Source organism: Equus quagga, chromosome 2 (assembly GCF_021613505.1).
Source record: "Equus quagga isolate Etosha38 chromosome 2, UCLA_HA_Equagga_1.0, whole genome shotgun sequence".
Taxonomy (NCBI): Eukaryota; Metazoa; Chordata; class Mammalia; order Perissodactyla; family Equidae; genus Equus; species Equus quagga.
Window position 1 is genome coordinate 110,841,352 of NC_060268.1, and position 26,697 is coordinate 110,868,048.

The window sequence follows — 26,697 nt, forward strand, 5'->3', positions numbered from 1 at the left end:
ACAACAAAACACCACAGACAGGGCAGCCTATAAACAACAGAAATACATTCCTCACAGTTCTGGAGGCTGGGAAGTCCAAGATCGTGGTGCCAGCATGGTCAAGCGAGGGCCCTCTTCCAGGGTGCAGACTTCCCGTTGTGTCCTCGCATGGCAGAAGGGACAAGGGAGCACTCTCTGGCCTCTTTTCTAAGGGCCCTAATCCCATTTATAGAGGCTCCACTCTCAACCTAAGCCCCTCTCAAAGGCCCCACCTCCTAATGCTGTCTCATTGGGCATTAGGATTTCAACACATGAATTTGGGGGTTGGGAGGCAGAGCACAAAGATTCAGCCCATAGCACTGATTGTTTACATTGCAGTCCAAACCCATCACTTTCCATGAATCCTTCTCATTTCTTCATATTTTGAATGAACTTCTTCCTTCTCTCTAGTCAGTAGCTTTTAATTTGTCTTTCCCTTTTCCCATTTATTATGGTCTGCTTTGCCCTATTCATTTATAATCTCTCTTGGTCTACATTGCAGGATCTTTGGGGAAGGAATTCTATTTCAAACATCTTTGTATTCCCCAAAGCACCTGACATAGTGCTTACCCCTTCAGGCACTTAATTAACAGTTTAATTGAATTTTCTAAAACTCTGCTGTCAATATTAATTATACATTTTGATAATCTGAACAATGCCATGGGTTTCAATTTCTCTGAAATTAAATTGCTTCCTAATAAAAAAAATCCAAGATTTAACACACTACAGAACTAACCCTGCAAAGTAAATTGATGGTGTTTGGTAAATTGAATGAATGAATAATTGGTGATTAAATATTTACTTGAAGAAAAATATACATTATTTAATTTTAGTGTTTTCAGGCAATACTTCATTTTTGTGAGACATCCAAATTAATGCTTTTAATAAGAACTTTATATTAAGATCCTTATTACCAACTGGCCATTCAAATGTAAAGGCTACCTTAAATACTATTAGAAGTAAATAATATACATGGGTATTCTTAATCAAATACCAGGTATAGTGTCAATCCACTTTAAATGGAAAGAGTAATCCCAACATGGTTGTCTGTGACCTGAGAAGGACTTACTGGCCACCCAGGCAATAGCTGGATGACTTTGAAGACTAGTGTTGTCAAACCATGACAGACTGAGGTGTGGAATCTCCATTATAGTACTGGCTGCACCTTCATCTCAAGAACATAGTTAAACATCCCACTAGCAAGGTGGATATTCCTGAGTTCCTTCTCTGTGCCTCCACTCCTAACCAAACTCAGCCCCACTCCATCTCCCACATTTTTCTGAGGGGCATGGGGATTCTTTACCAGGATTAATACCTTTCATCAAATTACAGTTAGCTTGACCTGGGGATTATTTTGCTTTACTTAATGTCAACTTAGTGAGATTTGTTTCACCATTGGCAAATAAAGGAATCATATTTCCAGTTTCAGAGAATGACTATAGCTTTCAAGTTACATCCTGGTGGGGCCAGCCCCATGGCCAAGTTCACGTGCTCTGCTTCGGCAGTCCAGGGTTTTGCCAGTTCGGATCCTGGGCGTGGACCTAGCACCGTTCATCAAGCCATGCTCAGGTGGCGTCCCTCATAGAAGAACTAAAAGGACCTACAACTGGAATATACAACTATGTACTGGGGTCTTTGGGAAGAATAAGAAGAAAAAACAGTTACATCCTGGTTAAAAAGCAAAACAAAACCCTCTCTCTGCCTTCTGTAAAGAGTCTGCTGTGGAAGTTAAGCTGTCAGTGTTCATTTGATAATGTCCCAAAAGGGTGACTATCACATTTCTCTAGTAATTTATTCTTGCAAACATTATTTCTTCACTTGCCACTGTGTGCCAGATGTTAGATGTTGCTGTAGATATAGCTAGGACCAAGACATAAAAAGTCTGTACTTAAATAAGACTCTTAAACGGAATGAAAGACTTAAGTATGCAAGGCAAAAGCACACAGTGTAGCAGGCAAGGCACCTGACCGACCAGATGAAGATCTTGTACTAACTCTTCTGGGGATGATATTGGTGATCTTCCCCTAAACATTAAATTTTTACCTGTCCCAAAGAGCCAAGTAGGAATATCTTCCATGGCAACTGCAGCAGGCTGAAAATTTCAGGGTTTCATGAATGAAGATGGCATTTGTTTAACTGTAAGGACACGGCAACATTTTATAAACTCATGTCACACTATAAATGAAGGCCAGGGAATCTGAGTAACAAGTAAAATTACAAGCATGTGTGTCTATCTTTCTGGGGAGAGGGCTCTTTCATCAGCTGTTCAAAGAAAGTATTAGCTTAGTGACAAAGTACATAAATGCTGAAACCAGTTTTCCTAGGTTTGAGGCCCAGCGGCACCAACTATTAGAAGTGTAACCTTGGGCAAGTTGCTTAACGCCGCTCTCTTTTTCCTTTTTCTTCTAGGTTAGTCAAGTGAAGCAGTGCGAGTAGAGAAGGAACAAAGAAATCTGTAACTGGCTGTGATCAATTACTGGTAAACACTACTGCACTCTGACGTGCCACCTTTTGACTTTGGGTTTTTCATCAGTAAAACAAGGAAAACACCAGCACCTAGCTTATAGAGAGCCTCCTCCACGACGCTAATTTACTTTCTAATGATATATTTGATTATTGTTCGTCTTATCCTCTAGGCTGCAGGACCTGGGTCTGTGTGTCTCATTATTTTAGCTCCAGTGACTGGCACGTAACAGTGTCAATAAATATTTGTTAAATAAATAAATGCTCCAACAATTGATGGGATTTCAACAATTGGATCTTTAAATGCCAGTATCCCAATCACTCTTACCTTTTAATGACTTTGAATTATGTCCCAACTACTATAGAAATTCTAGGTTTCAGCTTGATTATCTTCATTGGACCTCACCTTCCAGGCAGGGCCAGAAAACAATACTAGCTAGTCCACTCAATTCTTTTAAATCACCTCTGTTTTAAAATTTTCCCTTTAAAGGAAAACAAAACCAAAATATTAATTTGGTTTAGATTGCCGAACTCTTTAAGCATTGAACATTAACCAATTTTTTTCTGCAGTTCTGAGAAAAGAATTTGTTCTCATTGAACTCTTTTCGATGTAAAAATTATTTCTGGTTTCACTCCATGTTTATGATATAAATTTCCAAGATTCAAAGATAAGACTTTAAAAAGTGTGTGTCAGATCACTTTCCCGTCCTTAAATTTCATTTATAAAAGTAAGATAGATTAGCAGTTAGCAGCTATCAAGTTTAGCTCTCAGTTCACCATCTTAAGCTGATTACCACATTCCTGTCTATTAAACAAAAATATTTGCCTGTACTCTTAAGCAAAACCAAAAAAACAAAACAAAAACCCCTCAAAACCCAAAAAATGCAATCAAAGCACACAAAAAAGCAAAACCCTCCACACTTTATTTGGATTGTCTGGAAAAGTTTTTAAGCAATCCTTGCAATTCAATCCACAAATGTTCTCCTCTTTCTCTTCTGAATATTGGTATTTTCAGCTTTTGAAATTCAGCTTTTGCGTAACCCATAATTTACTGCATTGGCCTCCAGGATTGGGCTGCATGGGTCCCCACTCCACCATTCTCTGGTTCTATAAGCCCTTGGGTACTTTCTTCTTGCTTAATTTCTGCCTCTCTAAAATAGGGACAGCTAAATGAACCCTATTTTATAGAATGAAGATTAAATAAGAAATTGCACTCACGACCTTAAGAGTTCAACTCATGATAGCCAGTATTATCATGTAACTAGAAAAAAGCATTTTTGCATTTTATTTTAGTCAAATGATGTCTACACTCAGGTGCTGGCATATTAGCCAGGTAAAAGATGAACTATCTTCTGATAATTAAGAATGCTTTTGGAGTCACTGGCGGAAGTTGCACAAATGAGCCAACTGATTCCCCCAGGAGTCAAGTCCTACAGAGAGAGATGCTAAGTCTCTCAGTGCAGGAGGAAACGGGGAGCAAGGCTCCCCTGTGCTATTGGTCACGATAAAATAACTGCAAATCTCCTTTACATTCTTTTTTACTACCTTCTGTTGGTGCCAAGACTACATCCCACAGACTCAGTAAATTCAGCTCTTTTAGTACAATCCAAGCAGGTAGTCACAGTGCTTGTTGATCTATGTGACTCTGAGGGTGGGTCTAAATTTTGAGATTATGAAAGGATTTGAGGGAGGGAGGTAGTGGACTCACCTTTGTGGCAAAGTCAGGGATCTTCTGGGGAAAGCCAATGGTCACTTGACATACCCCAGGGGTAGCAATACCTTGTTCCAGAACTGGCCGTCAGTTTACATTCTCAGAACCCTGACGAGCAGGACACAAAAAGCAATCTAATGGGTTTGACACACATAATCAAGCCCACAGAATAATGTACAAAGCTGGAATGCTGGTTGGTGTACAGGGAAGAGTTGGATAATTAGGTTCACCAATCAGTGCTTTTTTCTTTGAAGACAAATCCATTGGGAAAAGAAGCCCGAAACCACCTAGGGGAGGAGCCTAGAGAGCCTCACCTCTACACAAAGGGTTTATGTTGGATGAGCTTAGTGGGGGTGAGGGTGAAGCTGAGGGTGGGGGTGCACTAGCGGACTATCACCAATAAGATAGTTGGTTCCCTTCAACAAAGACAGAGAAATGAGGCTTTGCCTTGGTGGTCCCACTCCATCGACAGATGTATTTGCACTAGTTTCCTAAGGCTGCCGAAACAAAGTACCACAAGATAGGTGGCCTGAAACAACAGAAATGTTTTGTTCCGGAAACCAGAAGTCCAAACCAAGATGTCAGCTGGGCCACGCTCCCTCTGAACCTACAGGGGAGAATCTTTCCCTGTCTCTTCTAGCTCCTGATGTGTGCTGGCAATCATTGGTGTTCCTTGGTTTGTAGACGCATTACACAGATCTCTGCCTTTGCTGTCACATGGCTGTTTTCTTCCTGTGTGTCTCTCTCCTTTTCTTATAAGGACACCAGTCATATTGGACTAAGGGCGCACCCTACTCCTGTAGGACCTCATCTTAAATAATTACATCTGCAACAACCCTATTTCCAAACAAGTCCACATTCTGAAGTACTGGGGTTTAGGACTTCAACACATCTTTCTGGGGAACACAATTCAACCGACAACAGTTTTCTTGGAACTTATTCTTTAAGTTGTGTGAGTTTTTGTACTAGGAATTCACTGCCTTTTTAGGCACTATGTATTCCTTTAATCTTCTTTGCTATCCTTTTATGACTAAGAAAATACTGGATTTGGTCAGTTTTAGCTGAGAAAGTAAACTGCTGATGACTTGCTAAAAACAAAGACTGATGCACAATTCCTGGAATTTCTGCCAGGATAGGCGCTAATAAATGACTAGGTGCCTAAAAGATTATTTTTTAAGAGACACATCAACATACTTTGCGAGATAGGTGATAACTTAAAAGTTAGCCTTTATAATCTTAACAAGACCTTCAGCTATTCAGCCATCCCATCCCTGGTACCTTCTTTACTTCGTTCTCTCGCAACTCACTCCATTTTTCCCCCCTCCAAGTATGACCATCTTTGGTAAGGATGCCACACACATTATTATTATTATTATTTACATTTTAAAAACTGAGGTATAATTGCACACAGTAAAATGAGAATGGCATGCAAATTTGTGCTTTTTTTTAAAGCTTAGTAAACTTCATAATTTGGTCTTGATTTTATTTTTCTAGATTCGTTTGCTTTTCCTCCCACCTACCATGCTCCACCTTACAGAGCTGTTCTTTATGTTCAAATTCTCTCAACTGCTGTGTTCCACCCACTGGAAGGGCCTTACCTGGTACACGCTCTTCCCTCATGACCTGGCTTCTTCTTTGAACTTTTCCCCCAATAGGAGTACTGCTGCTCTTTCGGCACACTGTATGTGGTTCTTTTTTTTTTTTTCCTGTTTAATTATTAGCCTTAACTAGGATATGGGTTCCCCTCCTAGACAGAGGTGGGGGTGGATGTGTCTTATTTATCTTTGTATTCCAAGTGTGTAGCCCAATGCCTGACACACAATAGGCACTCAATAAATGTTTACTGCCAATAAGTGACAATTAACACGCACACGTGTACTTCTGAATTTTCATAACGCGTTCACACAGTCTCATTTAATCCCTGCTACAACCTTATAAAATAGTAATTATTACCACCATCATTTCCTGTTTTATAGCGTTTAGAATAGAGACTAAGAGGTTAAAGTGTCTTGTCCAGCGTCAGCCAATAGCAAAACATGACTAGAATGTGCTCTTCTGACTCAGGTTTCGGGCTCTTGACACCACGCAACATGATGAGGCCAGCGCCCACTTCGCACCACGACTTAAACCTGGAGAGGCCACCGGGACCGCACTTAACGGATACTAGGCGTAGGGATGCGCAAAGCCTCCGCGGGAAACCTGGGCCACCGGACTACGTCTCCCAGAGATCCCTGGGGCGAAATCTCAGGCAATTGGTTGAGATCGATCAGTTTTTACAGCCGCGGGCTCGTAGAGACCAATCACAGGCCAGAGGAGGCGGGACCTCCCGCGCAGAGGCTAGATTGATCGCAGAAACTAAGAGCATCTAAGTTGTCCGAAGACCTTAGGGGACTGAGAGCTCCACCTGGCGCGCCGTTAGCCACGTGGTCCTCGTCTTCGGGGCCGCTTCCGCGCTCTGTGGGCGACCTGGTCTCTGGTCATACGTGTCTGCCTGCCAGGCCTGCGCCGGGCACAGGCCAGGTGACCGGGAAGAAAGCACGTGCTTGAGCAGCTGGAGCAGCCTCGGGTCTGCCTGTCATCGCGGCGCCGCGCCCAGGCCCCGAGCGTGGCGCGCTGGTGCGGGGAGGCCCCGGGGCCCTCAGTGCCCGCCGCTTCCTGGGCCTCCGGGAGGGGCAAGAGGCCCTAGCCTTGTGTGTCAGGCTCGCCCGGCGCTGGCTGGCTTCGCTCTCGGCCGTCGCCTGTGGAGAGCGTATCTTCCCCGCCGCGTCCCCGGCCCGAGGAGGAGGAGACTCCGCGACATGTCACCCGCGCTCCGAGACCTGACGCCATCCGGTAACGCTGCGCCCCGGGCTCCGCGGTTCCATTGACTGGTGCTGTGGCCTCCTAGTCCCTGGGCTGACACTCCGTGCGGGCTGGACACGCCTGGCCATGTTTCCTCGCGGGCGGGCGGCCCCTTCGAACTTGCGCAGGAGCCCTGAGGTCCCGCCTGCACGCTTTCCTCCCCAGGCAAACGAACCTTCTACGCCCGCAAAGCCACCACCCCGTGCGACCGAAACACCCTCCTACGGTCGAAGTAGCTCAGCTTTGCAGTTTGATGGAGCATGTTCCTGCAGGACGGGTGGAAGTTTTGCATGATTTAGTGTTCTTATTCAAGAAGTATTAGGCGCCTGCTGTGCTCAGCCAAAGAAAGTTCAGGTGCTGAGAGAGAAATAAGGAAACCCAGAGAACTATTTATAACTACGTGGAACTTTTATTTTCCACTTCAGGGTTAGAACAGTAGTTCTGCAAACTCCTGTGTCCACAGAGTTCTTATGTTAAAATAGATGAGCAGATAGTAGGTGGAGATGAGGAGTAGGAATCTCAAGTGATTTTGATGTTGGTGGCTTTGCATGAGAAAAAACTAGCACAGGAACTGAATATAATTTTAGCTTTATGATGAGCTGTAGTTCTCTAAGGTCATCCTAGGTTATAATTTGTGGACAAATACACCCAGAAAAACATCTGAGGAGTGAGGTAGGAAATGGAGAAACAGAATCAGAAATAAGGAGCAGTAGGTGTGCTGTGACAGAATGAGGACGTTCAGCTCCAGGAGGAAGGTGAATACTAAATTCATAACTCAGAAGGAAATTGTTCAGAGGTGAACTAGTGACCCTCTTGATTTTCTGGTTCTGATAAATGGGACTGTTAGAGTTGTTCATGAACCTAGTGGAACTGTAACCGAGACGTTTTATCACTGTTGCTATAAACTGTGACCTGTCTCTCTCAAGGCGGTATCATATGGTTGTTTGAGTAATATCTCTTCCTCAAGACTTCTGGCTGTCTCCTCCCCATTTAATTAAAAACCGAAATATCTGATTTCCTTTTCATCAGAAAGTTCATCTGAAGAGTTAGAATACTTTGAATAGTGAGTGATCTTTTTACAGAAAATTGAAGGAAAATTGCTGAGTGTCTGGACCTAGTGCAGTCTCCTTGCCTGAAGGCTCAGCTCCACAGCTGAGCACCAAGGGACCCCGGTTTAAGCAAGTCTAGGGCCCGTGAAGGAGCTCTGAGCCAGGCCCTTGGGCCCAGAAAAGACTTCAGGTATATTTCTGCTTCTCTCTGTGTGGGCAACCTGTATGCTGGGATGAGAATCAGGTTTTAACTTCCTAAAAACCCTTAGTCACTCACTGTGTCCAGTCTTAGTGAAGCTTTTTAATGAAGTACTGGGGATTCCTGAATCTCAAGGTTGGATCTTAAGGCTAAATGTCCATGACATCAGACCATGGTTTTACCCCCTTAGGAAGGAGGCTGGTGGGGCAGTAAATACTTCTTGTGAGAAAACTTTTAACTAAAGATTGCTCGGTTTCATCCTTGCCTAGTATTATGCGTGTTATCTGGAATTCAGTTGATGAATGATTAATGAAAAAATAAGTAAGTGAACCAGTAAATTGATATTAGCCAGTTATATATCTCTTAATCCTTCTCTGTCTGATTAAAATCAAAGGGGAAATAATGTATTTCAAAAATGGAATAGTGCACAAGCAATAAAAGAGTGTAGCAAGTTGGTGTGAACTAGAAATAAGAGATTCAAAAGTGAATATTGAGAAGTATTTGCAAGGGACTTGTAGGGCAGCAGTAAAATGGTCTTTAATATAGTAAAAGTAGGAAACTGCTGAGAAAGTATTAGCATCATTTGTTTATAGTGCAGAAAATAAAAATTTCTTTTCCTTGCCCTGTGTGTTCCCCATTTAGCACAGTGGATCTGGGAGTCTTAAGTCAGTCAGACCTACATGGGATCATTATATCTCCAGAGGAGATGTGTTCCTGACACTGTAATTTATTACTTAAATCCACATGTTAGGGGCTTATTGCTTATGCCTTCATTTTGTCGTTCTTTAGAATAGTTCTTAAAGGTGGTACTATGCGATTTATCCCCCTGACATCTGATTGGTGCTTTAACCAGTTAATCCCACACTTTTTTATCCTCTGGAACACTTCTGTGAGTCAAAATATCATTAGCTAGAAACTAAAATGTTAATGGCAGAAAAAAATATCATCTGAATAAACAAAATATATTGGCAAGTCCTCTCAAACTGGGGAGAACACTGTGATCTCTTAGGCTCACTAGACAAGGACCTTCCTTGCACTCTCTTCTCTGGACTGCGTTGTCTGTATACAGATGGTCCCTGACTTAGGATTTTTTTGACTTCATCATGGTGCCCAAACAATATGCGTTCAATAGAAACTACTTTGAGTTTGAATTTTGATCTTTCCCTGGGCTGGCGTTATGTGGGATGATCCTCTCTCATGATGCTGGGCAGTGGTAGCCAGCTACAGCTCCCAGTCAGCCACGCGATCATGAGGGTTAACAACCGATACACTTACAGCCATTTTATACCCATACAACTGGTTTTTCACTTTTAGAAGCCAGTGAAAGATAATCCCCTACTGGAAAAGCTTGGGGAATACATAAGGATAAGAATAGTGATCACTTACACCAAGAAATCTGGGAGGAATACCCTTTAGTTTCTTTAAAAGAGAAATCTTACGTTATCCCCTAAAGGATAAATAAGCATGAGGATAATGTAGAAGCAATGGATTTTTAAGGACCTCGGTTGCAGAGTTGTTTTGTATTCAATCTTTGGAATTCCTATTCGTATTTATTTTATTATGTATTCCCTTTACCTCTATTTTCTATTCACAATTCTCTTGCTCCCATAGGCAGCCTGTTTCACATATTTCCATGTATTTGTACATGTCCTTGTAGACTCTAGTCTGTGTATATGTGTATTTTTAATTTATATAAATAGTATCTTGGGAGTTAGCCATTTTTGACTTTTTTACTCAGTATTCTGTCCTTACACTACAGCAATACAGTGGTATGTCTGGTTACCACCATGTAGTATTCCACATGAGTATTCACCACATTTTACTTTGCCGTTTCCCAGGGTTATCTCCAACTTGCCACTCTTTCAGACATCCTCCTTTGTGTTCTATATGGATCTGTGTGAGACTTTGTCTGGGAAATATACCCACGTGCTTTATTTTACTGAGTCCTGCTAAGCTGCTCTTCAGAATGGCTGTATCTGTCTACATTCCTATGTATGTCTTTGAGGGTTCAGATTTTCTTTAGCATTATCCAGTCCCCTAATTATTGCCCATCTTCTGGGTATAAATTGGTATCATCTTATTTTCTTTCACATCTCTGTGATAGCTAATGAGCTTGAGCATCTCTTCATATACTTGTTGATTGTTGAGAGGAGTTTTCCTCTCCCTCGACTTGCCTATTCATACCTTTTGCCCATTTTTCTATTTGATTTTTTTATTGATTTGTAGGAATAGATTTTAGTCCCTTTCAGTTTTAGACCTTGCAAAATCTTCCTCCAATCCATAATCTGTTCATTACTTTTGTCTATGGTGACTTTCGTTTGACAGAAATCCTTAGTTTTTGTGTAATCACATTCATCTTTTTTTCTTTTAACATATAGGCTGGGCTTTTTGAGTCTTAAGAAATTTTTCCTTATTCTAAATAATAAAGACATTCTATATTTTATAAAAATTTTCCTAATTTTATGATATGGTTTTGTAGTATATCATATTTGATGGACCAAGTTGCCTCTTTCCACTTTTTCAAAGTTAATTTAGCTTTTTCTGGGCTTTTAGTTATAGAATAAGTTTGTCAAGTTTCTTATAAGAAAATGAGATGTTTAGAGTTTAAAAAAAACCTTTGATCTCTTGCATATACGAGGACTCTTAAGATCTTAGAATTTGTATGTGTGGGGGTGGGGTTGTTTTATGGTAAATAGTGAACTGTCTTAAAGACTGAAAACAGTTTATATTTCTGGAGTGAAAAGTGAATACAGTAGAGGCCCCATGGAAAAGTGCTTAGACTTTTTATGAAAATCGGAGGAGTAGTGGAGGCACACCCCATTGTCAGATTTATAGTGAGTAGAGAAATGCCAAACTAACACTGATGAGGTAGATCATGGTGGGAGAAGGTACTGCATTTCTTATGTTGTTATGTTAATTTGTCCTTTCTTCTTCCTGTCCCCATTAAACATGTGTGTACTTGCTTATTGGAGGAGATAGAAGAACAAAGACAAGTAAATAATATAATATTGATTGACCATTTGTTGATGCCAAAGGACATACTTCATTGTTTGTGGAAAAGATTGCATTTTTTCTAGAAGGTTTGAATACTTTTCAAAATTAAATTTCAAATGTGTGACCTACTTCCCCCACGTCCTCACCTTGTGCTCCCACTGGTCTGTTGATTCTGTCACCCAGTTAAGCTCACATGATCTCATTTCAGGGTAGACTGCAGCTACATCCTTTTAAAAAGGAAGGAGTACAGGGGCCGGCCCCGTGGCCGAGTGGTTAAGTTTGCGTGCTGCTCTTCGGTGGCCCAGGGTTTTGCCAGTTCAAATCCTGGGCACAGACATGGCACTGCTCATCAAGCCATGCTGAGGTGGCATCCCACATGCCACAACTAGAAGGACCCACAACTAAAAATATACAACTATGTACTGGGGGGCTTTGGGGAGAAAAAAGGAAAAATAAAATCTTAAAAAAAAAGAAAGGAGTTCAGTTGGGCATATAGGTTAAAGTTTTTAATCTTCTCTCTTCCCATTCCCCATTTGAAACTATCTCCCTTTAATTATTTTCACTGAGCATTGTCATCTTTGCCAGACTGATGTTCATTTCCAGACCTGCAAACATGCCATTCCTGCCTCCTGCCCCAGCATGATTAGGGATGAGAGCCGCAGGCTCACATGATGTTTTTTCATGTCCCACTGGACTTTGTAGTATATAGAACACAACCTTTAGAGTTTCAATCTTAGCTCCACTTCTTGTTAGCTATGTGATAATAATGACATAATAGGAGTGGTTAAACATTGATGGGGTGTTTATGTCAAGCACATATGTCTCATTTCATTACTTGTGTGATTTGAGAGGCCCAGCTCTTAACATCTGAAATATGCTTTTAAATACATTATCTCATTTTATTTTCACAGTTGCTATGATAAAGGCAGAGCTGATATTTTCCCGTTTTGCAGAAGCATGAAATCTTGTCCAAAACCCCATAGCAACTTATGAGAGCTGGGACTAAAACCTGGATTTTGTGGCTTTTGTTATCCTGTCACCATTAGCTTAATCATAATCAGATTCTGAGTGCTTCCCAGCTGACAGGACAGTCACATGATGGGGTGTCCAAATTAATGCCACACCTTAATTTGCTTTGTTGACTTTAGCTTGAAATGACTAGACCACTGCCGGATGCCTGCAGTCTTCCTATTATATGTTTCAGTAAGCCCTACCTTTTCTTCACATTTCCCAAAAAGTGATTTTTGTCCCTTTGGTACTTGAAGTACTACTGGTCAGATCATTGGATCTTGACTTTGTTCCTTTTTCAGGAAGTGTTTATCTCACCTGCAAGCTCAATAAACAGAATTAGCCAGTGAGTTGGCTTTGGAAAGGAATAGTACACCCTGAAAGAAACAATGCTCTTTGGGAAAGAAACCAGATATTGGCAAATTTGCCTTGCAGGTTACCAGAGCAGCCTTCCTGAAGCCTACGTGGAGTAATTCAGTCAAAATAGCTCTGTAGCCACCATTTAGCCCCTGATCCTGTATTGTGGACCTGAGACTCTGGACAGGCAGACAGGGCAGGGTTGTAAATTTGCACCCAATGCCAGCTTACAAATATTCATACATTACTGGTTTGGACTTCAAATGACCCCCTCTTCTTTCTCCTCTTCCCTCACTTTTTTGCCATCTCAATTAAGGCAATATCTATTGAACACTTAAGTGCCAGGTACTCTCCTTGGTGTTGCTACAGATAGAGATGAGTTGGTCTAGACTCGGTCTTTTTCTCCAAGGAGCTCAAAAAGCTTACAGCTAGCCCCATTTGACTTGAGCTTCGCTTCTCTCTCAGGGAGCACAGAAGGAAAGGTTGACAAGACAGGCTGGTGTCATTGTGATTTGTTTTAAGTAACTTGTATTAATTTTGGTGGGCAGTAGGGTATTGTTTAAGGTTTTAAGTAGGAGAAGCAACTGGTTTAAAATTGTTCTTTGGGAAGATTAATCTGGTATTGGGACATGGGATGGATTTGAAAACAAGGTGACTAGGTACAGTGGTGAGGTGGTGATCTCTACTTTTCTAGGACACTTGATTGTTTACAAAACATCGTCACATCTATGATCTCTTTTAACCCGTAAAACAACCTTTGTGGTGGGCAGAGCAGGTATTGTTACTCTTCGTTTTTTTGAATGCAGACTGAAGCTCGGAGAGGATTTGTGATGGCTGGAATGTGTAGTGAGGGCTTGAAGAAAGGATTGGCATTGGTGATGGAAGGTGGGACCAGTGCGAATGGCATTTTGGAGGCCAAATCTGTAGCCTTGAGATCTGAGTAGATGTTGGTTATCTGGGAGAATAAAGAGTCAGATAATAGCTAGATTTTCTGGTCAGATTTCTGGGAAGGGTGATACCAGTCACAGAAAGAGGGAGATCAGACAGGGAATGTAGCCGGTTTGGTTTTGAATATTAGGTTGAGGGGTAGGTGGCTATTCTAGGTGGTGATATCAGGTGGACAGTTCAATATCTGGGTCTAAGATTGGGGCCAAGTGTCTCTGATAATTAGAAGGTCATTGGTGACTTTAGAAAATAATTTCAGTAGAGTGGTGGGGGAGGATGCCACATCAAGAAGATAAGTTGAGGTATAACTGCTGGAGGTGGGAAGGGATAGATGGGATGAACAATGGGAGGTGTTGGGATGGTGGTGATTAGGTGCTGTCTGGCCACATGCCCAGTTGGGTGAGCGGTGCAGGATAAGTTGCAGAGAGACCGAAGAAAAGACCCGGAGTTGGTGAAGGAGACGTATGGGTTTATTGGGAGTTACTTACAGGGAGGTCCAGTGGCAGCTGGCTGGACAGTAATGTGCACCTGCAACCTCGGGTGGGGAAGGGGTTTCTTATATAGGCGGGGCACATGAAGGCTATATGCTTGCCAGGGGCTCTACTGGGTACAACCAGCATTCCCAGGAACAGTAGCTCATGTGGAGGGGCTCTCTGTCCCTTTAAGACACGATGTTCTGTAAGTGAGATACAGTAGGATCCAGGCTGTCTAGGCGCTAGATTGTGACAAATCCCAATAGCTGGGCGTCTTGCTCAGAAGGGAGCCAAGAGGACGCACGGTTGCAATGGGCTTGTGGGCTTTTGCAGAGCAAGCAAAGCCCAGGCCTTAAAGGTGTAGAGAGAAGGAAAATAGAGTGAGCCAAGCTGCAAGCAGATTGTTAGGTGGGGGGTGGTGAATTTGAGGAGTGCCCAACAGAAGGCTTCTTTGTATAGGATTAGGTGAAATCACCTGTAGAGTGAAAAGGGTGAGAAGGATTTGGTGCTAAAAGAGAGCCGAGGTTTGGGACAGCAGATATAGGAAGTGTGGAGGGTAACCCAGAAAAGGTGAGCCAAAGAAGAGGCTCAATATTATGGATTTTCATTGATTCTAATCAGAATTCGAATCTAGTTTTGTGACTTTCTAGTCGTTCTCGGAAACCAGAAAATAGGATTGGAAAGAGTAGGCATTGGTGGCTTTTCAGGGCTGGGAATTAGGAGAAGTCAAGGACCTGGGGAGAGTTGAGAAGTTCTAGGGTATTAGCTGGTTATTATTTCATAGATGGAACAGAGGTAAGTAAAACCCTGTGTGTTGGCTATTATTAGTTCTGGCAATAGGTGGGGGAGACAAAGTTAAGAATTTAAATGGCAGTTTGGAATTATTGGTGGTTTTTGATTATGCACGCTAAGTCTCCCTACTGAGGGAGCATGTGCACAGAATTAACAGAGAGCCCTGAAGACTTTCTTCTGTGGCCTGGCCTAGCCTTGGGTCACTTGGCTCTTTGCTGCCTGTTTTCCTCATCTCTGAAACAGGAATAACTACAGCCTACTTTAATCTTGGTTTGGTGCTTCACCAGTGATTTTGCTCCGTGTACAAGCTTTTATTGTATTAGGCATTATTATAACTCAAAACATTTTGGGGCAGCATTTTTCAGTGTTGTAGTTATGAGTATGTCTTTTATAAGACCCACTTACTCCTTATTGTGAATTGTTCTAAATTACTCTAGACTCCCTCTCCAGCCCTCTTTTTCCCCTTCAGTTTTTAAAGTCAAATTTTTAATTTCTTTACAGCAGGTATGAAGAAAACCCTGCAGGATGAAATTGAAGCTATTCTGCAGGAGAAGATTATGGTGCTAGATGGAGGGATGGGCACCATGATCCAGCGGCATAAGCTGAGTGAAGACGACTTTCGAGGTCAAGAATTTAAAGATCATGCCAGGCCACTGAAAGGCAACAATGACATTTTAAGTATTACTAAACCTGATGTCATTTACCAAATCCATAAGGTAAAGTCTCCCTAGGTTCTTACATTTTCATTCTGTCATTCTACAAGCCGTTTTGTGCACTGAGGGCAGACCGCTGCACGGAAAGAGTGATTTGTTCCAAAAGCAGGTGTTGGACACCAAATAAAAGTCGTGCACTGTGTTGAGCACTTAGGATAAGGAGGTGAGGAAGGTAGGTTTTCTGCTTTTGAGGCATTTATTCTCGAATGAAAAGCCATAAAATCATGGTCACATTAGGGTTTTCACATACACTGTCTTATTTAAGTCACTACAGTGGCCCTGATGAAGTAAAACTGAAAGGGAGTTGTTATTCTCATTTTGTAGATCTGGAAACTGAGGATCACAGAGGTTAAACAACTTGCCTGACCTTAGAGAGATTTACTGACTTGAAATCCCATGTTCTTTCCTTCCATTTTTCTGTCTCCAGTAAAAATGGCAAGTCAACATAAAGAGATCAGAAGCAAGTAACTGGGTATTGCTAGACTTTAAAATTTAAAAATAAACATAGAATTAAATTGTTTTCTACGTTATCATAGGAATTTTATTGAATTATTACTAGAATAGATAATAAGGTGATTTAATCTCTTTTCCTGGTCTAGATTCAATTAGAAGGACAAAGCATATTTACCAGTAAGTGAGAAAGGTTTATCTTCTGGAGAAGTGCATTGTTATAGGTGTCTCAGGCTCTTCTTAAAAAAAAAATCACCTAAACAACTCACTCACTGATTGATTCATTGAGTGTGGAAGGGGTCATTCTATTGGGTAGTCAAGACTTTGGTCCAGATAAGATGCAGAGTGGCTTCACTGGAAAGAAAACAAGAATGCCTTTGCTTTGATCATAATGGGAATTGTAGGTACTGCAAGATTCAAAATTGGTCCTTGAACAGGTTTGGTTCTGCAGGAAGAATGGTAACTAAGTTTTTCCGCTAGGCCGTGAGAATACATAGTCAGATCCCATTGTAAAATCTCAGTATATTGTTGATTGGGAATGTTGTCATGGGTATGAATTGCTCGGTATGGTTACAAATATCAATTCTTATAATACAGTTGATGAACTCGTACGAAATACCATGCCATGTGGCTTTGTCATTATTGTTCACATGGGTTATCCTTGTATAAGCTTCCTGAGGGTAGGAATTTATGCCTGTTTTTCACTCCGCATCCCCTGCCTAGACCAGTATCTCATACACGGTAAGAGCTCAGTGAATACTGTTGAAGGAATGAATCGCTGTCCTGTGTATTAGATAGGCATCTGGATACAACAACAAGGTTGCCATGATAGGTACATGAAGCAAAAATGGCTGTAAATACAATAAGATATACCTGGCTATGGCATTCCTGGGTGAATATTTACTGGCTGGAGTTGTTTGAATGTAGAAACCATGTCGTGTTCATGGACAAAGAAGGGAAAGAGACTGGGTTACTTTCACGCTTATTCCTAGTGGAGTCAGTGATGGTAGGTCAGATCCCCTGATGTTTAATTTTAATGGAATGTCCAAGTTATATTTGTAGTGAAAGTGCCTTGACAGTAAGCTTCTTTGATTGTAATCCGAGTGCCTGACATGAAGCTTTTGATTGCAGCGGCACCCATTTCAAAGACATCCATCTTGAATCAACACCCGCCAGCTCTATGACGCAGCTACTAGCTGAGCAACTAAAGAAGGAACCGGGCAGCTCCCACCCATGAACTTCCCCTTTCAGAAAGCCCTGGGTGACCCAGATAACTGACCGTTCGAGTGACTGCTTTTCCCTTCTCATACCCTAATTCCTGCTCTTATGTTTTAAATTCTCCAATAAAGCATGAACCCTCAAAACCTAGGCACCCCACCCTCGATCCCACTAAATGCAGAACCCTATGTTCACACTCGTGTACTTACCTTTCTGCATCCTCTGCCCACCTTGCTCTGTGGCCCCAGGCGCCCCATGCCTATATCCTCTAGGACTTGTAGGTAATAAACCTTGTTTTTTCAAAAGTCCCCTGATAGTGGTTTTTGAGGTTTGTCTTGCAGTCCTAATAAACACAAGGTCCAGTCTAGCCACAACATTGGCTTAGGTGATGCTCCAACAAGTAGTGCAGCCCAGCTAAGTGCCTCAGGCTTTTCTAGCTGAACGCCTCATTATTGATAGGCTGAGACCCACAGGAAACAATATTTAAAACATCTGTTAACCTGTAGAAATGCTGTCGTTAATGCCCTCCTTTGATCTTGTCAGCTTTTTCTGGAGAAAACTGAGGAGCAGAGAAATTAAATAGCTTACTCCAGATCAGGCATTTTTTTAGTTGGTGAGAATAAGATTGGAATCAAGGGGTGTCATATCTGGAGCCCATGAGTGGGATATTGAGCCAGGAAAGAAGGTGGAGAGAGAGAGTGCAGAGCTAGAAGAAACACCTTTTAAACTTTATATTATGGAAATTTTCAACCCTATACAAAATTGGAGAAAATAATAACTGGGAATTTAGAAATATTTTTCCGTAATTATAAGGACAGTATGTGCTCATTGTTAAAGGAAAAAAAAAAGGTCTTGCTAGAAAAGCGTAAAGGAGAAAATAAAAACCACTTATAGTATCAATACCAAGACGTAACTACCATTCACACATTTTAATTTACATTTCAGTCTAGTTTTCTTTACTTGGATTTTTAAAATTAAATCAAGATTATATTACTTCATACGGGTTTATAATTTACATTTTTTACTTATATACCATGGGCATTAAATATTCTGAAACAGGGTTTTAATGACTTCACAATAACCTGTTCTATGTATATATCGTCAGTTACTTAACTAATCTCCTTATTCTTAGGCATTAAGGTTGTTTTCAGTTTTTCTTGCCTTTTTGAAAAATTTTAATTTGTTCTTATAAAACAAAAGTTGTAGATAAGGATAGATTCCTTTTTGACCACTACTCCAAATTTCTATTTTTTTCTCCAGAGATAACTACTTATATTAGTTGGTGTTTATCTTTCCATATTATTTTGTAATTCATTTTTTATATATGTATACATGTGTATACATATATATATGTACATATATATCTGTAGAAATCTCATATTACTGTTTGTGTGTATGTAAGTTTTAAACTTAATGGTGTCATGCTTTATATATCAATTTTGTTTTTCTACTCCACAATATTTTTGGAGATCTTTCCTTGTCATTATATGCAGAGGTACACAATATTTTTTAGCTGCCACATAGCATGTAATAAAATGGATATATTATAGTTTATTTAGCTATTTCCCTATTGATGGATATTTGGGATGTTTGTGACTTATTGATATAAATGTGTAAATCTTGGTTTTCATTTCCCAGCTCTTCTGCAAACAGTGTTCATCAGCGTAGGAGGGGCTGGGTACTCACTGTTGGAAAATCACGGGGGTTGAGGGATTCCAGAGTGCTCCTCACGTTGAGGTTGAGGTGGTGTCCAAGGAGTGAGACGAGGAGGAAAGGTTTCAAACAGAGGGAACAGGAAGCCGGCCACCACGTTCCTCAAGATTCTAGTAAGGGTGCAGATCTGATTCAGTGGGACTAGGAGATGTGGATGGAAACAACTGTGGTCAGAACTGAGATCTCAGAGAGAGTACGGTTCACAGTGAGGATCAGATGCTGAGGATTAGAAGCAGGGAGAAGGTAAGGGAACAGAACTAATGTTTGTTGAGTGCCATCCTGTGCCAGACACTTGATGTGTTGTTTATATCATCAAATAGCCACCCTGTGAAGAAGGGTTATAATACTTTCAAATGAGGGAACTGAAACTCAGAGAGTTGAAGGAACTTGACTCAATTCACACAACTTAGTGTGTGAACTTTGTCTGAATTCAAGTTCTGCGTTCATTTATTTACACCACGTGCCTTTCTATGAAATCCTTAGGACTTTTTGCATCCCTAGCCTCTAGTGCAGTGCCTTACATCACTTAGTAAGTGGTCCAAAGGTGCTTGGTGGTGATGATGATGGAAGACATGTTTATGGTTGGGAGACAGGGATTCTAAACTGAGTATTGATGTGCTGTCTTTTGTTTCAGGACTACTTGCTGGCTGGGGCGGATATCATTGAAACAAACACTTTTAGCAGCACTAGTATTGCCCAAGCTGACTATGGGCTCGAATGCTTGGTAAGAATTCCGTTTTTCCTCCTATCTAAGATGTCCCTGAGCATTTGCCACATTGGTAGTTGCTAGTGAGAAAACAACCAGAAGCTGCAGAGTCAAGCTGACGCCTAGTTATCTATTGTTTGTGGTCAAATGGGGAAAATAGTTTGAATCTCTTCTGTTTATGAACACAGCAGCCCATTCATTTTCCAACTGGCTTCTTTTATGGACAAGTAATACTCAAGTAAAAATGATACTTATTATGCAGTGTCTGTTGATAAAGGTGTAATGATTGGCGATGTACAGTTTTGTGAGGATTTTTAAATATTGGGTGGCAGATTTGTTGTCCTTTTTTTTAAATTGTGGCAATATACATGTTACATAAAATTTACCATCCTAACCATTTTCAAGTGTGTAGTTTAGTGGCATTAAGTACATTCACATTATTGTGGTACCGTTACCACCGTTTATCCACAGAACTCGTTTCATCTTACAAAACTGAAACTCTGTACCCATTAAACAAAACTCTACATTCTCCTCTCCCCCCAGCCCCTGGCAACCACCATTCTACTTTCTTTCTCATGAATTTGGCTCCTCTAGGTACCTCATATAAGTGGAATCATACAGTGTTTGTCCTTTTGTGACTGCCTCATTTCACTTAGTTTAGTGTCCTCAAGGTTCACTCATGTTGTAGCATGTGTCACAATTTCGTTACATTTTAAGGCTGAATAATATTCCATTACATGTATATACCACATTTTGTTTATCCATTCATCCATTGATGGACATTTGGGTTTATTCCATCTTTTGGCTGTTATAAAAATTGCTCCTGAGAATGTGGGTGTACAGATATCCTTTCCTTTGGGTATATACCCAGAAGTAGAATTGCTGTATCATATGGTAATTCTATGTTAAATTTTTTGAGAAGTCACCATATTGTTTTCCACAGTGGCTGCACCATTTTATATTTCTGCCAGCTGTGTACAAGGGTTCCAATTTTTCTGTATCTTTACAGACACTTGTTATTCTTCTGGGTTTTTGGAAGAATAATCCCAGTGGGTGTGGGGTGGAAGATTTGATTTCTTTTTAATCAACATGATACTTCCTTATTCCAATTTTGTGAAATGTTTTTGATGGAAGTACATCGTAGATGCTGAGGACCCCATTTCTTTGTGGGATTTTTCTGGATACATGCCCCTGTTTCCATGCAGGTAGTCCAGAGCACTCCGACACTGATTTCTCCCACTGTAATGGGGCTTTGTGGGATTACATGCCTTTTGCCTTATGAAGGAAAATTGAATTTGTTTTGAAGTTACTTTTGTGTTATTTTAGGGTAGGATTTGGCAGGCTGTCTGAAAAGGGCCAGATAGTAAATATTTTAGGCTTTGTTGGCTACACACAATCTCTGTTGCAACTACTCACCTCTGTGGTTTTAGTGCACAAGCAGCAGTAGACAATAGGTAAATGAATGGGCTTGACTGTATTCCAATAAAACTTTGTTTATGAAAACAGACAGCAGGCTAGATTTGTCCTAGGAGCCATAGTGTGCTAACCCCTATTTTAGAACATTCTGGTTTCTTAATTACTGGATAGGAGGATCCAAGTCACATAGGATCTTAGACGGGATCTTGAAGATCACAAGTTCGGGACCTCCCAACCGGGTCTGTGGAAGGGTCTCAGGAGGTCTTTGAACCTCTTTCGGTTGTAGGCAATACTTCATGTGTTTGTGTCTACTTGCATTTTGTTTGCTAGTGAGAGGGTTCATGGCCCTGTACCAAATTCTCAAGAGGTTAATAATTAATTTACAGGAAGTTCAGCACCAGTGATTCCAACTCTTCTACAGTGAAGGAGGTCAGGGCCTGGAAAAGTCTAAGGAAGCTGCCCAGGCAGGCAGTGACAGAGCTGGTCCTGGAACTCAGGGCTCCTGGCTCTGAAGCCTGTGCTCCTTTCATTACTGTACTTTTCTCTAATTCTCAGAATAGTTAACTACATCAGCTTATTCTCCAACATGCCAGATGTCCAGAGATTGCCCTTTTCTCCAGCTGGCTCATGGTTTAGGGGAAGAACCGAAAAGCAGTTCCCAAAGACTCTTGCCTTTCCTGCTGCCTTTGAGGCCTTCGTGGCTAAGATTTCATTCAGACCGTAAATTAATTCCCTCTGTATTTCCTTGCTCAATAAAACTGGGTTTTAGAAGATCATGAATTCCTTATGTATTGTGTGGAGGAAAAGAAGGACAAGCTAACATTTGTGATTGATGTGTTAGGCCTACCAGATGAACAAGTGCTCTGCAGGAGTGGCCAGAAAAGCGGCTGAGGAGGTCACTCTCCAGACAGGTAAGGAACGTTTTTCTCCCCTTTTTACAAAGGTAATTCCTTTGACGTTGTCAGCTATAATATGCTGTCCTTATTACACTTTCCCCTTTCGTGACAATTGGCTGCTAGCAACACTGCAGACACCATATCGTACTTGTTTGTAGATTACATCTCTGTCATTTCATGATCAAGCATTCAACATATCTCTAAGTCAACTCTGTTCCTGGGCTCAAGGTTTATTTTGTGTTTACTCTGCTGGGAGTTATGTCCTAACTTTTTAGCTAGGACCATGGCTCCCTTGTATATTTACAGCTAAAATCATTTTCTCTCTTTGGAAGCATACTATCAGGTTATTAAGGCAACAGCTGACTGTTTTGGTTATTTTGGTTTTCATTAAGGTATTTGATCTTATCCCCTTCAAGTTACCCTCATCCCTGTGATTGGCTTATTTAGGTAAAGAGATACTGTCTCTTGAACATTTTCCACTTCATATCACTAATGTCTTTGCAGGCTCTGTGTAGCACACAGAAGGATGTGGCATTAGGTTCAGTCTTGCTGGAACTTGAAAAGTGGCTCCCGAAATAGGAAACCTCCTGGCTGGCCGCCATCATACTTGGGCACCAGCTGGTGGGGAGGCTTTGAGGGAGGGAAAGGAATAGAAGAAATATATGGAACCCCTTAAGTTTGGAAATGTGAAATTATCGTCAGCAGGAGAGATGTAAAGCGAAATTGTTAGGAAGTTAGACAGCATACTAATGACGACTGAAGCAATTTTTAGGAACTCTGTTTCTGGGAGATAATGTTTAAATCCATGGAAATGCACAGACTGTTACCCCAACATGATTGCAGGTCAGAGGGTCTGTTAAACCAGCTAAAGCAGAGAAAAGATAAGAACGTTTTCTTATGCTCATATTATTATTCAGCTTTGGGGAAGATAAAGAATATGTGGGTCTGTAAACTGTTCAAAGGCTGGGTTATCAACTAGTCAGTAGTCTTCTCCAGTTAAATTATAGAGCGTAACCTAAGTTACTGAGTGGTTCTCACCAAAGGTGGGCTGGCCCAGTGGTGCAGCGGTTAAGTTCGCACATTCTGCTTCCGCCGCCCAGAGTTCGTCAGTTCGGATCCTGGGTGCGGACCTATGCACCGCTTGGCAAGCCACGCTGTGGCAGATGTCCCACATATAAAGTAGAGGAAGATGGGCACAGATGTTAGCTCAGGGCCAGGCTTCCTCAGCAAAAAGAGGAGGATCCGTGGCAGATGTTAGCTCAGGACTAATCTTCCTCAAATAAAAGAAAATCACCAAAGGTAATGGATGGTATCAACCTGGCTTCTGTTATGATATGTAAATGAACACAGCATCTCAGGCTCTTTTAGAACCACCTAGACTCTAGCCTAGAGGAAAGATAATTCAAGAATTATGAGTTATTAAAGTAAGATTTAGACTGCTTCATACTTTAATTTCAGGCTTTATGATTGTTAATCCTGATTTAATATCTTCCCCCAGGAAAGGGCCTACAGTGCCATACCAGGGAGCACTTCAAGTTGAGTGCTACTGTGAGGAGCTGTTGCAGAACTATGTTGCGTTCAGGATCTTTAGGGTTTCTTAATAGGGAGAGAGAGAATTTGTCCACATATAGCTGTGGTGATAGAAAAGGACTACTTACTGAAATACTTTGAAGCCAGATGTGTGAGAACTCGGAGACTTTTTTGGATTGGCTTGGTAATAATATGTGCACATCACCTATGTTTCATAATTTCCCCAGTGGGATCTGGGACAGCCCCCGTAACCAAACATATTTACAGTAAAATCTATAAGTCTCCCACTAAATGGGATAAAGACTATAAATAGCCTCTTGTTAGTTCAGGAGAGGTCAAGTTTTGTTGTCAAATGAATTAAGAAAAACATTTGGACTTTGGCACTTTTTTGGATTTTAGAGTTGTGAACAAATGAGTATAGACCTGTGTCCTAGGGAAAATCTTATAGCCTGTTGATTCTCGACAGAAAGGTCAAGCTATTTAGAGATTTCACACTTGTTTTTCTTTTTCCAAAGGAATTAAGAGGTTTGTGGCAGGAGCTCTGGGTCCAACTAATAAGACACTCTCTGTGTCCCCATCTGTGGAAAGACCAGATTATAGGAACATCAGTGAGTATTTATCATTTGTAATCATTGACTGTGGGCAAGTGTCTCTGTGTTTCAGTAATCTATGAATCTGCAAAATGGGACCAGTAATAGGATCTGCCTCGGGGTTATTGGGACTTAATCCACATAAAGGGCTTCCAGTAGTCCCTGGAATATAGTAAACATCTAAATTATTATTATTATTATTGTTTTTGAGCTTGCTTCAAAATGTACATGGTGTTGTGTTAGTGCTTCTTTATCAGCTATGGAAATAAAACCAATCAAAATAAAGCTCTGAACTGAGAAGTTGAGCAAATCTGGACACCAGGCCTTGGTCTATTATAGAATAACCCACCACCCCCATTTTATTTATCAGAAAGCAATCCAAACTATGTAAACATACTAGCATATGTAAACATACTTGCACTGAGATTTTACAAAAAGTCTAGAAATCTAGGTCAATTTTTTGGGCATCACGACTACAAAAAAAGCAAAAGGAATCAAACTGTCAGAGCTGAATAGTCATGATACTATGTATGGAAATAAATTTTGTGTAGATGACAAGTTCAGGCAAATAATGTTTGTAGATTTTAGTCAGAACTTTCCGTGTGGAGACCACACTCTTTCACCAGGGGTGGCTTCTGCTGGGCATATGTGTAATTGGTGCCCTCTTTGGTCTGGGCCTAATGGTGAGGAGCTAACTTTTCCTCTCTTGTGCTGTCTAAGATGAAGTATACTTATAGAGCAAGCGTAAATGTGCTGTTTAGGCTTCTTTAGTGAACATCTGAGCATTTTTTTCTGTTTTCATAAGGAGGTATAGTGGGGAGAGGAATGACCTCTCAGATGGAAATAGACAATTCAAGACATTTCTAACAAAAATTTTGCCTAGGAGTGATTGAACGCTTGTTTGAGATTGGATTTGCCCATCAGGCAGGTTTCCTCGCTGACAGAGTTGGTATCAGAGGGCAAGAGCAAAATCCACAGGCCTTTTACCACAGAGAGTGTCAGAGAACGTGACTCAGCCTGTCCTGTATCCAAATCAGTGTGACACGTTTCTGTAATTGTTCCTCACACTCATCCCTTGATTGATTGATTAAAACCATCCTTGGAAAGAATGATCTATTTTACAGATGTTGAAAGTAAGCCACAGCGCCCAAGATGTCATCGCCTCCCTCCTCACTCACTCATTCTCAGCTCAGCCATGGAAGTGGAGGCTGCGTGGCAAGCGTTTAGGAGCAGCTGTGTTCGGTTTGCTGGGTTAACTCCCGTCACTGCCGTGTGTCTTTATTCGATGTCTTAGGAAAGGTGGTGGTGTCCTTACATTATGCCTTATAGACCAGCACTATCAGTCCACAGCTGCCAGGCCTGAGCTCAGCATGTCCTGGCCAATTGGAGGGTATCGATGACTGATGTCCTGGGTGTGATTTATTTTTTGCAGCGTTTGATGAACTTGTTGAAGCATACAAAGAGCAGGCCGAAGGGCTTCTAGATGGTGGGGTCGATATCTTACTCGTTGAAACTATTTTTGATACTGCCAATGCCAAGGTGAGTTAAGGGGGAAAAAAAGGGACAGGGCTGGGGTGGGGGCTGTGGTGAATGCCCTAATATTGTGAGAAGACAATGATGGCCATTATCAAAGTTAAATAAAATTCCTCTATTTTATTCTTGAATATTTTTAACTGAGGTCCATAGAATGAGGAAAAACTTCAAAAGGTTATTTTTTTAACTTTTAAAAAATGGCTTTTTTTAAATTATAAAAGTAAATATTTTCATATATAGCTACTGTGTGTGCATATATGCATAAGTAGTAAATACATGCGTGATTCTAAATTTAAAAGATACATAAATGTATGGAGTGAAAAGTAAGTACCCTTCCATCTCCAATCTCTGGGTATCCACCTCCCTTCCCAACTGCTGTTACCAGTGGGGCTCCTGAGAGGCGTTCTGTGCAGATATAAGCGTGCATGAGCCTATGTGTGTGTGTGTTTATGTTCCTTACATACGTACCAAGGTACAGAAGTGTATGGAGTGGAAAGTAAATATCCTTTATACGTATGTTTTTGCACACTGTATCTAAGGATAAATTTTTCAGGTGAAATTGCTAGGTCAAAGGGTATGTGCATTGTTAATTTTGATCTTTAGTGTCAAATTGCTCTCCTTTGAGATTGCACTCATTTATATCCACTCAGCAAGCAGTGCACAGTACTGCTGGTTTCACCCCACCCTCTCTAACACCATGTGTTATTAAACTTTTTGATCTTTTCCAATCTGATAGGTTAAAAATGCTACCTCTCTGTGGTTTTAATTTATATTTTTGTGACTAGAAATGAAATTGGGCGTCTTCTTTTAGTTCTACAACCATTTATATTTCCTCTTCTGTGAATTGTGTCTTGTGCCTTTTTTCCTATTGGATTTTTGGTCTTTTTTATTAAATCTTTTACTGAGGAAACCAGGCCCTTGTCAGGGATGTGTAGTAAATATTGTCCTCCAGTTTGTTATTTTGACTTTTGACTTTATATGTGGTGGTGATGGTGCTGTTGTTGCAATTTTTTTGTTTATTTGTTTTCATTTTTTAATGGTGCATGAGAATTTAAATTTTGTACGGTTGAATTTACAGATTC

The 26,697-nt window shown here is 41.0% G+C and overlaps 1 protein-coding gene across 2 annotated transcripts in view; it reads left to right on the top strand.

Annotated features, from left to right (window-relative positions):
- Nucleotides 1-6,535: 6,535 nt before the first annotated feature.
- Nucleotides 6,536-26,697, top strand: part of MTR (5-methyltetrahydrofolate-homocysteine methyltransferase) — a 100,383-nt gene continuing 80,221 nt past the window's right edge. Inside the window, exons 1-6 of one of the 2 annotated variants that reach the window (XM_046654080.1) lie at nucleotides 6,536-7,024; nucleotides 15,352-15,566; nucleotides 19,579-19,668; nucleotides 21,908-21,977; nucleotides 24,008-24,100; nucleotides 25,515-25,621. In XM_046654080.1, coding sequence (XP_046510036.1) covers nucleotides 6,991-7,024; nucleotides 15,352-15,566; nucleotides 19,579-19,668; nucleotides 21,908-21,977; nucleotides 24,008-24,100; nucleotides 25,515-25,621 — 609 coding nt within the window. In that variant the 5' untranslated portion in view covers nucleotides 6,536-6,990. Of the gene's footprint in view, nucleotides 7,025-7,982; nucleotides 8,273-15,351; nucleotides 15,567-19,578; nucleotides 19,669-21,907; nucleotides 21,978-24,007; nucleotides 24,101-25,514; nucleotides 25,622-26,697 lie in introns of those variants that run through there. The other variant, XM_046654082.1, reaches the window with a different exon arrangement.